This window comes from Pseudochaenichthys georgianus, unplaced genomic scaffold (assembly GCF_902827115.2).
Source record: "Pseudochaenichthys georgianus unplaced genomic scaffold, fPseGeo1.2 scaffold_404_arrow_ctg1, whole genome shotgun sequence".
Classification (NCBI taxonomy): domain Eukaryota; kingdom Metazoa; phylum Chordata; class Actinopteri; order Perciformes; family Channichthyidae; genus Pseudochaenichthys; species Pseudochaenichthys georgianus.
In genome coordinates, this window is record NW_027262969.1 from 143,540 (window position 1) to 157,048 (window position 13,509).

A 13,509-nucleotide genomic window follows, 5' to 3' on the forward strand; every position below is an offset into this window, starting at 1 on the left:
CAGTTTAAAGGGAACATGGGAGAAACCTCAGGGAGAGCAGCAGAGGAGGGATCCCTCTCCCAGGACGGACAGACGTGCAATAGATGCCGTGTGTAAATTAAAAAGATAATACATTTACAGCGTAGGTAGTCCAGATGTTTGGAAATGCATGTGTGTATGTTGTGAGTGTTACGTCAAAACTGGAACTCTCGACCAACTCAAATCAAAGACATCCCACCTTTAAAACATGTGTGTTACATGTTGTGATCGTGGACCCCTGGTTTCTGTTTTGGTTGCGACGTGCTATATGTGACATGTATGTAGTAACGTGTGTTGTTTGCATTGTATTCTTCTCTTGTATCCTTTCGCCTCTATCCACTTGTCTTTCATCCTTTCTTTCTAACTAATGCTGTTGATGTGATTTTAAAAAGGTGTCTGTTATCATCTGGACACCAGCTGGAGATTAGCCATGTCGGCTAAAGCGGCTCCATTTACTGTGTGTGTGGCAGCTGATCAACGGGGACTCTCCACGACACGATGAACAAATCCACTAAACTAAATCCACGATGTTTTCCGCGTGTCTCTTACTGGTCTGTCCCTCTCCGGAGATGTCTTTGCTGACTCCTGTCGGATACACGGCTGCCACCGTGATGAAGTACTGGGTCTCTGGATCCAGCTTCTGCAGGATCACGCTCGTCTTCTTCCCGCCAACCTGCGTCTGTGGACAGGAAACAGGAAGTCAGCGAAATGCTTTATATCTCTTCAGAGCGACGCGGCGTTTACCAACAGAGAGACGAGAGGCAGACTCAGCTCGGACAGGTGTTCATGTTCACTGTCTCTGTCCGATGAATACAAGCTACACACACTTCAGGATTTCTTCGACTTTTTCTCCCAAAACAAACTATATTTGATCATAAAATATTATATATATAATGCATAAAAAGATATGTAGTCTTCCTTTACATTTGCTTTATTCCCAACGTGGACATTTACTATTTACTATATTGACATTTTTGGAGCATTATTTAAATTTAATCCACTGTGAAGTTTTCCAAGCATTTTCTGAGGTTCAATACCACCTGGTTTATAGCTATTATTCTTCCTGGTAGTTCACTATATCTACCAATGAAATAACATATATCATCAGCGTAGAACCACACCTTAAATAATATATAGTTTTCTTTATATTCGCACCATTCCCAAAGTGGACATTTACCATTTGCCTACGTTTCCCATTATATTCCTTTGTGAGTTGCAGCAAAACCACCTGGTTCACAACCATTATCCCTCTCACCCGTCACTATATTGAAAAACATTTTAAAAAAAAAAATGTGAATTTATTTTTTGTATTTATTTTTATTTTTGTACTTCAATTTGTTTTCTTTATTAAATAATAAATCTGATTTGTACAGCATTTTAGTAGGATAGTAGCCTAGTATTTTAAAGTGTCAGCAATATAATAATCAGACCCTGCAATAGAATAAATCAAGTTTCACTTTAGTTTTTCAAGTAACTCAACTGTAACTCACTCACTCACTCACTCACTCACTGACTGACTCACTGACTGACTCACTCACTCACTCACTCACTCACTCACTCACTCACTCACTCACTCACTCACTCACTCACTCAGCATCATCAAGATTATCTTTTAGGAATATGAGCATGTCCACATTTTCAGGTAGAAGCTGGGATGTTTGGGTGTTTACAAAATCCCCTGCTGTGGAAACAACTCTCTCGCTTGGTGCTGGTGTTGCTGGGACGGAGATATATGCTTTGGCCCTGGGTACAGCAGTGGGTCAAACTGTGCATCGTCTCTCCACCTCTTCAACAACAATACAGTTGTTGCCAAGAAGGTGAGGCTTATTGACAGAGATATAGATATCCTGTTGGTGCTTGTCCATGTCTCTAGGTGTGTACATGTAGCCCTGTAAATACCATGTCCTTTTGTTATCTGTTGTTTATGTTCATGTTGTAACCTACTTGCTGCCATTTTGGACAGGTCTCCCTTGAAAAAGAGATCGGTGATCTCAATGGGACCACCTGGTTAAATAAAGGTTTAAAAGGAAAAAAGATTCCGGTTTGGAACATCCTGGAAGTGTTTCTCCAGAGGGACGGGGAGGCCTTCCCATCATTTGAAACAGATCATAATTGATTTGTCTTTATGACTGCGCTGGGACTCGTAGAGAGTCTTCTGACGGATTTAAAGCTCTCCATCACATTGAGATATCCATAAATGTGTCATCGGGCGAGTGGAAAAACGTTGGAGATGTTCCCGGTGGTCTGAGAGCACCAGCACACCCCGTAAAGAGCCCAACAAAACCTACGATTGTTTGACTACATCGAGAAAATCCACCCTAAACAGGAATTCAGTCATATCATTCCTCTAATGTGTTCAAATCAGTGTGGAGCAGAGAGAGAGGGATGTGTGTTCTGGTACAGCTCACATTTAAAAAAACAGTGCTCGGACTAAATCCAATTAAGGTGTGAAACTTTGGAAAACCATGTTATAAATCTATTGTTCTATTGTGTGTGTGTTTTTATGATGTGTGAATCTGTATACATTTTGCATTTAAATTCAATGGCTAAAGGATCAACATTTTATAGATTTTTAATCAAAAATACCATATGAAAAAAGAAAGAATAATAGTATCTGTTATTGATAATAATAATAATTCTTTGTGATCTTTTAAATGGACTTCTTTGCAATATCTACTAACGCACTTTTAATTGCTGTTGTGTGTTAAAGTGCAATATAAATACTCTGGCGTTGACTTGCTTGCTGCAACAAAAACATGTCCAACCAAGTTACTACTTCCACCTTAATGTGTGCAAAGGGCTGGTGGCTGCATACGCTGATGACTGCAATGTATTTTTAATAAAAAATAAATAACCTTAATGTTGTTTTAACTACTAGAAACAGGCAGTTTATTGCACTTTCTTATGGTCGTTTAAATAGCGTTTTAAACGTGTTTTGCAAATAAATGTTAACCCTTCTTTGTGTGCAGTTGAAAACATAAAAAAATGGTGTTACACTAAAATATCACAGAGTAAATAATACCTTCCACATTTGAATTGTGTGCAAAGGGCCGGTCGTTGCGTACACGACACCACTGTGTTGATAATCCCACAATCTTGTAACCCCGGTGTTTTAAATACTTTCAATTGTGCCGTTTATTGCACTTTATTGTGGTCTTTTAAATGCATTTCTTTGTGTTTTGCAAAGCGTATATATCATAATTTGTGCAAAGAGCTGGTCGTTATATCCCAAATGTTCAGTTTGTGTCGCTTTAAATGCTATAAACCCAGCAGTTTACTCACTGTGAGCGGCTCTCCTCCAGTACCGGGTTTGTAGATGATTTTGTAATTCTTCACGGCGCCGGGAGCCAGGTCCCATTTCAGCGTCAGAGAAGACGTGGTGGCGTTAAAAACCCGCAAGTTTTTGGGAGGTTCCGCCGGCACTGGGAGCAAAAAGATAAACCCAGTGAGAAAAAGCAGGAACATCAGAGCATGTGTTGGGTTAGCAATGGAGATGATGGTGAGGATGAGGATGAAGATGGCAGTGATGATGATGATGATGCTCCCACAATGGCGCAGTTTTTAAAATTGCTGTAGGGGTAAATGTTAGGATGAAAGCAGCAAATCAGGAGCAGAGCTGGAGGTCAGTGACTTCTCATTCAGATCCTTTTAAAAGTGTAATATCTTAAAATCAATATATGTTTTTTATAGTACAGTTAGCGCTAAATTGGGCCAGCAGAATCACAAATGTCCCTTTAGCGTTTAGGGATATCAATTACTCAAAGATTGTAGGACATTTTGAATCAACTTTAAAAATGTGTGATTGTAAAAACATTAGTCGAGGCACCTTTCATAACAAACTTAATGATTATAACGTACTTATTTGGGAGTAATAATGACACATTTTGAGAATAAAACAAATAGAATGCAGGTTTGTATAGGAGTTGGAGCATTGTTGGGCAAAAGCTACATGCTAATCACGCTACATACAGCGTTAGCGAAGCAGCGGGTGGGCATGGCAAGCTGTAAAGCCCCACAGATGGATAAAAAAAAATAAAGTGTGATTCACCCACACTCTAATCAGATTTGTTTCTCTGGATTTTACATTAAAACACTATTTAAGTGAGTTATGAAATAAATTACTGCACAGCTTTCTTGCGTTAGCTAGCTAGCTCACCTGTCAGTTAGCATCTTAACTCAACAACACTGACAAAAGCAACTGTACACCCGCCAGGCCAAGTTATTATTAGGTAATAACAGCAGAACAGTTGGGGGGTATGTAGTCGAAACTGCAAGTGAAAATATTGTAGCCTACGGGTTATTATCAGTTTTGGTAATGCTAACATGCTAACATGCTAACGACAGGTGTGAAGATAGTCCGCTTTCCTCTTCTACCATCTATTTGTATACCTACGCTGCAGTTTGGTAACGGAGCTAATCTTGTATTTTGATCAGACTCAAATATGTATATATGTTCATTTAATTCATTTCTTATATTAACAGTTACTTGTAATTGTATCTTTAATTGTATTAATCTTGTGTGAACCTGTACTGTCCTGTTTTTCAATCTCACTCTGTTGCTGCTTAAACTCCTGAATTTCCACATAATGAATAGAGGTCCATCTTATCTTATCTTATTGTATACCGCCCGAACCATTGACTGAGTTTTGCCAACGACTACGTGTCCGCAGTAACGTCGCACGTAAAACAATAGAGCAATAAAGAAGTGTGTTGATTATACACAACACACATTTGATGAGACACTATTTTGGTGCTGTAACAAATACATTTCGATCGATATCTACACTTTATTTTGGAATACAATACTAGATGAATTGATGAAAGGTGAATTAGAGTAAATAAGAAGTTCACTGAGCCCCATCCCTACTGCAGAAACACTGAACAATACTGCAAAAAACATGCATGAACAACGTTGTGAACGATGATGGAGGATGAAGAGAAGGACACGTATTGTTATGATGAAATGGATAAAAAAACAAAACGATGACGATGGGATCCACACAAATCATGAACCTGTCTTATATCACATACCCTTCGGAGCGTCTAACACTGGAAAGAAACGTTGAGAAAACAACATGGTTATTATTTGAACGTCTGTTGGATAATATAATAATAATCTTTATTTGTATTATTTATTTTCATACCAAAGTGCTTCATAGATAACTGATATCACACAGAATACAGCTACCAGTAGAAGAGAGTGAAATGTGTGGGTTTTCAGGAGATAGTGAGGGTGCTTACGTGTTCTCTCGTTGCCCATCAGGTCTTCGCTCTCGGACTCGTCGGGGTAGATGGCCGTGACGGTGACTGAGTACTCCGTGTCCGGGTCCAAGTTATGAAGAACGTGAGACGTCTCGTTGCTGTTCAGGATGGCCTGAGGACAGAGAGAGAGAGAGAGAGAGAGAGAGAGAGTGAGAGATGAAGAAGAAGAAGAAGTGTTCTATGTTAACCTATGTTTAAGTTCTAAACTCAGGATCATGAATGCATACGCTAAATCTATACGGGCTGAAACCAAGTGTCCAACTTACAAACTGTGGGTTCTGCTCGCCCCTCTTGTTCCATCCGATGCGATAGAGGGCCACGTCGGGGGCGCCGTGCTGCCAGGTGGTCCTGAAGGAGGTCTGGGTCACCTCCGAGAACTGGAGGTCCTTCGGAGCGGGAACAACATCTGAGCACAGAGACAGAGAGTCAGCCTTTCTGTTTTCATCAACCGTGTTTCTTTAAAGGTCTACTATCACGCTCTTTTCAGCCATATAGCGTCTCAGATATATACAAAAAAGTGTGGTCAATATAGTCAATACATAAAACATTTTGTGCTAAAATATGGTTTTAAAGTTGATTTCTTTAAATAGTATATTCAATTATATTAAATATATAATTTTCTTTTTATAAAAAAAGTGTTTTTCTCCAACGTGTCTTATGTGTTTGTCTGCACACGTCCTTGAATGTTTCATCAACAATGTGAAACCCTTCATAACTTCCAAAAACACCTATTAAATAGAGTTGTATATTTCTTTAACTCTTAAAGGTCTCCTATTATATTATTTTGAGGCATATTATGGGTCTCAGATATATAAAAAAGCATTTCTATGAAGTGTTTTGCTCAGAATATCAAAACAGATCATTCATTTTAGACATCCCTCATATGCCTCTATTTCACACCTGTTACTAAAGTGCTGATTCTGGGTCTGTAGCTTTAAATACAAATCAAAAAATAAATAAGAGATAGCCAGAAACTCAGCTAAATGCTGCCGTGATGAAACTCCATATCATGTTCCAAACCACATCAAGGATCCTCTCTGAAACAGCATGGAGCTCAAACTCTCTCTCTCTCAGGTTTACCACAAGGTGACTTCCTTTTGACTTCCTGCTTCTTCACACACATGCTCTCCAGTACAGGTTAGCTCTGAGTGTTAGCATGCTAATGTGAACACAGACCATATTACTTCCAGAACACGTCTCATTGTTTCTGACAGCAACGTTTCTGATTGGCCCGTGGGGGTAAAGCCCGCCACAAATTAGTAATGTCGACATGACGCAGCAAATCTGGATCAGCTCCGTTGTTCTCTCGTTTTTGGAAATGTGGGTACGGAGGAGAAGAGAGAGGGGTTTATTTTCTGACACTTTGAGAGTCTCCTAACACCAGGGACACACCGGGGACACACCGGGGATACACCGGGGACACACCGGGGACACACCGGAGACACACCGGGGGGACACCGGGGATACACCAGGGACACACCGGGGACACACCGGAGACACACCGGAGACACACCGGGGACACACCGGGGATACACCGGGGACACACCGGAGACACACCGGGGACACACCGGGGACACACCGGGGACATATAGTGGTGTTTAAAAGACATTAAAAAGTGCATATTGCATGATAGGAGACCTTTAAAGGGTGTACTGTGTATCATCTGACCTGTGATGGCGGTGCCCAGCAGGGGGTTGATGGGACCCTCGTCGTACACGGGGGTCACGGCCACATCGTACTCCGTCTGGGAGATGAGGCCGGACAGATCCAGCGTGACGATGTTCCCGTCTACTTCAGCCTGCAGGAGACAACATGTAGTATTACATGATAAGCTATTACCTTACATACGTCTTATCGAGATGTCTTTGCTTTCAGTGAAAAAAGATCCTTCTCTGCCTCAAAGGCTTAACACCAAAAACCACCAAGATGTGAAGTCGAAGCTTTATTGTACGTTTTATTTCCCTTTCCTCTTAGTTATTTTGTGTGTTGTCTTCTGTGTGTACGTAAATACTTAGTGTTTAAAATAATCATTTCAGGGTAGAGATCCAGGGGGAAAGGATGCTCTGGTGAATAAAACGCCGTCGTCCATCACGGCTTCCAAGCACCAAACCTCGACTTCAGACTGTTTGTCCTCCGCTGACATCCCGGAGACAAACGACGAGGACGGGGAAGGGTTCGGATCCCTCTCTACGGCTTTCTCAGAAACATCCTCCAGAAGAGAGGAGGAAGTCTGGACTCTTTCCAGAACTAACAGAACTGCAAGCGTCATTCTAAATCTGGTCTCATCACCCAAAGGTCTTCTCTTTTGTCCCAAAAGGAAAGGGTGGTTAGATTCGGAAGATAAATGAAATGAGTGGTGTCTCACTTTGATCTTTAAATACCCTCTAACGTTAAGGCACGCTCATTGGCTTTGATTTCTTTTTTTCTTCTACAACTGCTGTGCAAAATGCAGACTCTCCCTTGAATCTCAGAATGCGAGAACACCTATCCACTCTTTTTAAACCCATGTTTCTTTTGTATTTTACTTAATAGCCATACTCACCAACTAAGCTGTAATGGGTGATTATTTTAATTATCAATGTATGAATAATAACATTAATAAATGTGTTTATTTGTGAGTGTTTATTTTGCGAATTGGTTCTTTAGGCTCCGACTAAAGTCTTGAATTTCCAACTAATTTTACACTGATTGATAATGAAACATCTTCCCATGGGATCAAAATGTACATCTAATCTTATATTATCTATTCTTATCTTAAACTAAACATAGAAAAGCATCAAAATCTGAAAGATGTAACTAGTTTTCTGTCCATATTATACGATCTTTTGCTTTGTATTTCTCAATGAAAACGATCTACAGTAAAAGACACATTTTCGAACCTAAAATCTGGTGCATTTGGTGCATTTTAACCCTGGATTCCAGATTAAACAGACGTTGGCTCAGCTCACCTCCATCAGGTCTCCCTCGTCTGGTTTGTAGGTCACGATGTATCTGCGAACAGCTCCAGTAGCGGCGTCCCAGCGGAGCTTCATGGTGCTGTGAGTCACGTGCGTGATCGTGAGGACGCCGACGGGAGGCACCGGCACTGAGGAGGAGATTAAAAAAACATCAGACTGAGATACAGATGTGGGAAGTCGTGGAGTACAAATACTTTGTTGCTGTACTTAAGTATATTTTTCTGGTATCAGTACTTTACTCCACTACTTATTTTTCTGACGACTTTGTACTTTGCCTTCTTATATTTTGAACACAAATACCTGAACTTTCTACTTCTTACCTGTTGAACCCAAATACCTGTACTTTCTACTTCTTACATGTTGAACACAAATACCTGTACTTTCTACTTCTTACCTGTTGAACTCAAATACCTGTACTTTCTACTTCTCACATGTTGAACTCAAATACCTGTACTTTCTACTTCTTACATGTTGAACACAAATACCTGTACTTTCTACTTCTTACCTGTTGAACACAAATACCTGTACTTTCTACTTCTTACATGTTGAACTCAAATACCTGTACTTTCTACTTCTTACATGTTGAACTCAAATACCTGTACTTTCTACTTCTTACATGTTGAACCCAAATACCTGTACTTTCTACTTCTTACATGTTGAACTCAAATACCTGTACTTTCTACTTCTTACATGTTGAACACAAATACCTGTACTTTCTACTTCTTACCTGTTGAACTCAAATACCTGTACTTTCTACTTCTTACATGTTGAACTCAAATACCTGTACTTTCTACTTCTTACATGTTGAACTCAAATACCTGTACTTTCTACTTCTCACATGTTGAACTCAAATACCTGTACTTTCTACTTCTTACATGTTGAACACAAATACCTGTACTTTCTACTTCTTACCTGTTGAACACAAATACCTGTACTTTCTACTTCTTACATGTTGAACTCAAATACCTGTACTTTCTACTTCTTACATGTTGAACTCAAATACCTGTACTTTCTACTTCTTACATGTTGAACCCAAATACCTGTACTTTCTACTTCTTACATGTTGAACTCAAATACCTGTACTTTCTACTTCTTACATGTTGAACTCAAATACCTGTACTTTCTACTTCTTACATTTTGAACCCAAATACCTGTACTTTCTACTTCTTACATGTTGAACTCAAATACCTGTACTTTCTACTTCTTACATGTTGAACCCAAATACCTGTACTTTCTACTTCTCACATGTTGAACCCAAATACCTGTACTTTCTACTTCTTACATGTTGAACCCAAATACCTGTACTTTCTACTTCTTACATGTTGAACACAAATACCTGTACTTTCTACTTCTCACATGTTGAACACAAATACCTTTACTTTCTACTTCTCACATGTTGAACACAAATACCTGTACTTTCTACTTCTCACATGTTGAACCCAAATACCTGTACTTTCTACTTCTCTCATGTTGAACACAAATATCTGTACTTTCTACTTCTTACATGTTGAACTCAAATACCTGTACTTTCTACTTCTTACATGTTGAACTCAAATACCTGTACTTTCTACTTCTCTCATTTTCCTAACAGCTGGTTCCTTTAGTCTGAATGTGTGTTGGTGCGTGATCATTATTCTTTAGAGTCATTGCGTGCCTATTGATTGGAACACGATCCGTGTATCCATCACTTCCTGGTCTTCTCTAAAGAAGAGGGACCAATGGAAACGTTGTCATGTTGCCGTTGTTCAGCATGGAAACATTCATTAGCTAACAATGACATTATTGTTCTATTGATATAAAGGGAGGTCAGGTACTCTTTAAAGCAGCTGCTAGCTATGGGTACTTTTTACTGAAGTACATTTCAAAGCCTCTTAACTTTTACTTGAGTAAAGAAGTTTAGTCAGTACTTCTACTTTCACCAGAGTATTTTTAAACACGAGTATGTGTACTTCTACTTGAGTAAAGGATGTGTGTACTGTTGCCATCTCTTCTGAAATATAATATCACACTCGTTCCCTCCATCACTCTCTGAGTATGTTTGAAGAAGCCAGGACTTTCTGAAGAGCTGAAAAAGTGGATTTTCTGTTTTTTAACGGCATCTGTTTTCTATCTATGAGCTCCGAATCCAAACACTCCAGGAAGACAAAGACGTGATTCAGAGCTTATAAAATATCTGCTGATATAGAAATAAAAGTCAGATGAATTCTGGTAAACTTCAGAGGTCCCAATAAAAGGAAGTTGCATTTTAAAAAGATCTTGTAAACATCTCGTAGTAGACATAACATGGGAGTTATTCCCTGATAAAAAACTCTTAATTAGCACTGATAGCTTGACTAACTATTTCATAAAACTAACAGAATTAATCCTATTACTTGCAATATAAATAATAATTATGACGAGTGATATTTTAAGAGATGAAGTAGTAGTATAAACTCTTTGACTGAAATGTGAGTATATATTTTAGAAATATTGCCATGTTTGTGTATCTTAGTGACAGGATATTTATTTTTATTTATTCCCTTTTTATTGTTGGGATGTTTTCAATACATTGTGAGAGAAATACTGCCAATGTCCTTTTATATTCAATCCAGAAGCTAACGTTCATTTTCAGGGTTATTTGAGTGTTTCTTAGTTGGCCGGCTCTGATGTGATTGGTCAACCGCTTAGAGATGTCCCGCCCCTTAGCCTATCACATACAATGTGTTGGAGCGTTAGCCAATAGGAGCGTGAGTGTTGCATAGTGATGTCACTATGTTCAGGAAGTAAACAAAAGAGTCCAATGGAGGCGTTTCTGGGGGGGGATACAGGGATTTTAGCCTTTGCAGACTATTTACATGCACTAAAACCTATATAACTACAGGAGAGGGAAAACCCACAAAAATGTTGCACAACGATCTGGATTTAAGTGGATTTTGGACTTTTTGAAGTTGTCTTATTAAACCAGTACACATGCAGCAACCTATTTGAACCTCTTTAATTTAATGATCAAATCGTGACTCACAGGTGACCCCTGTCCCCTCCAGGGCGTCGCTCGCTGCCTCTCCATACAGAGCGTACAGACTGATGGAGTACGCCGTGCTGGGAGTCAGCTGCACCAGCTGGACGTCGGTCACCTCTCCTCCAGCACGAATCTGCACAGCAATAGAGAAAGGACATGTGAGAGAGTCTTCTTTTTTACTGAAATCCTTTCTGAACAAACCAGACTCTGATCCACCTGTGAAGAAAACACACACACACACACACACACACACACACACACACACACACACACACACACACACACACACACACACACACACACACACACACACACACACACACACACACACACACACACACACACACACACACACACACACACACACACACACACACACACACACACACACACACACACACACACACACACACACACACACACACACACACACACACACACACACACACACTTTCCACTGTATTAAAGATTCATTCCAAACGTTGGCATTTGAAGCCAGTATTTTTGTAGAATTAGATTTTTATTTCTATTTGAGATGTTTACATTACATACTTTTGGTCCTGGGATGATATTTGGGTCAATATGGGTGCTTCCAACATTGGGTCAATAGTTGGTCCCTATACTTTAATTAAAGCTAACTCCATTAACAAATACATTTCGCAGTTTAGGTTGGAATATTCAGACCTGATTAATTAGTTTTGGATGCATCTATGTGAATCAAAATATCTGCAGCCGATAACTGAAAGCCTTAAATCAGGAGGGACTTGTAGCTGCAAATGCATGCCAATAAGTCTAGGTTGTTTGGCCTTGAAGTGTGTACTTACAGTAACATACATTTTTCAAAGAGTTGCACAGCTGTTGAATATTTTTTTTCCACTATCTCACAGTATTACAAATTGGCTAACATCCTATTATGATCCTCTAAATGACAACAAACTGTGCTAAAAAAATACACATCAGTAATTCATGTCAAATGAATCTTAAAGATATCTAACGCTCATTATTTTGAGGTTCTGATAAACACTCTGGGTGCATATTTTCCAGCAGAGACCACCTCTCTGTACATGAAAGCATCCCTCTGCTGTGTAATTACACATGCAGTTTAACACCAGCCGTTCCACTCGTTTAGCATCTGCTCTGTTTATATCATCCGATGACTTCAGTCCTCATGAGCTAATCCTTCCCATTACCCAGCGAGCGTCTGACCGCTCTGCTAAAGGTCCACTTCCTGTTCTGAAAACGTGCTCATCATATCGCCATCTGGAAGTATTCAGGCTGCACGAGCAGAAGCGCACTCTCATAAAGTCAATGTGGAAACGCTGAGCACACAAATTAAGACGGGTGTGAGTTAATGGGGCTCCATGTGAGTGTTACTATCTCTGGTGTTATAGTGTTCTGGTTTAGCTGACATAGTCGGGACCATCTGTTTACAGTCACATTATGGGGAAAATATGTTGGTACCCCAGGTAAATTATATATAATTTAAAGGCAGAGGTAAGTCCAAGTACGGTTTGATGGCGTTTTAACGTACTTGATTTACTGACACAGTTGGAACCATCTGTTTATAGTCACATTAAAGGGACTCTCATATGGGGAAAATACGTTGGTACCCCTGATGAATTATTCAATTTTACTAAGTAAAGTTAACATTCTCAATAAATACTTAGATTCCCATAATTTAAAGAGGTAAGTCAAAGTTCAATGGCGTTTAGCGTACTTGTTTTGCTTGTATTATGGGGACCATTTGTTATCAGGCACTTTATGGGGACTCACATTGAGGGACAAAATACTGGTACGCAAGGTAAATTATTCCATTTTAGTGATTGTACTTCTTTGTTTTATGGCTAAGCTTAGGATAAAAGTTATATACCCAAAAAAATACAGATGGTGTTTAACGTACTTGTTTTGCTAACATTGTGGGGACCATGTGTTAACAGGCACTTTATGGGGACTCACATTGAGGGACAAAATACTGGTACGCAAGGTAAATTATTCCATTTTAGTGATTGTACTTCTTTGTTTTATGGCTAAGCTTAGGATAAAAGTGATATACCCAAAAAAATACAGATGGTGTTTAACGTACTTGTTCCGCTCACATTGTGGGGACCATGTGTTAACAAGCACTTTATGGGGACTTTCATTGAGGGACAAAATACTGGATGATAGTTTTAATGTTTTTTTTAAAGTTTAGGGAAAAAGTCACATTTCTCTCATTTTGCTTTCAATTAGTTCCACCATATCCCCCTGAAAAACTCACAAGTTGGATTTAAAGAT

The 13,509-nt window shown here is 39.4% G+C and overlaps 1 protein-coding gene across 5 annotated transcripts in view; it reads right to left on the reverse strand.

Moving 5' to 3' along the window:
* The window catches only part of col12a1b (collagen, type XII, alpha 1b), a 171,418-nt gene that overhangs the window by 92,041 nt on the left and 65,868 nt on the right, over positions 1 to 13,509 (reverse strand). For 3 of the 5 annotated variants that reach the window (XM_034078264.2, XM_071202386.1, XM_071202388.1), the window contains exons 25-32: positions 11,239 to 11,368; positions 8,229 to 8,365; positions 6,949 to 7,078; positions 5,547 to 5,686; positions 5,260 to 5,392; positions 5,050 to 5,067; positions 3,301 to 3,440; positions 568 to 697 (exon numbers count right to left, since the gene is read on the reverse strand). In XM_034078264.2, coding sequence (XP_033934155.1) covers positions 568 to 697; positions 3,301 to 3,440; positions 5,050 to 5,067; positions 5,260 to 5,392; positions 5,547 to 5,686; positions 6,949 to 7,078; positions 8,229 to 8,365; positions 11,239 to 11,368 — 958 coding nt within the window. The remainder of the gene's footprint in view (positions 1 to 567; positions 698 to 3,300; positions 3,441 to 5,049; positions 5,068 to 5,259; positions 5,393 to 5,546; positions 5,687 to 6,948; positions 7,079 to 8,228; positions 8,366 to 11,238; positions 11,369 to 13,509) is intronic. The other 2 variants (XM_034078265.2, XM_071202387.1) reach the window with 1 other exon arrangement.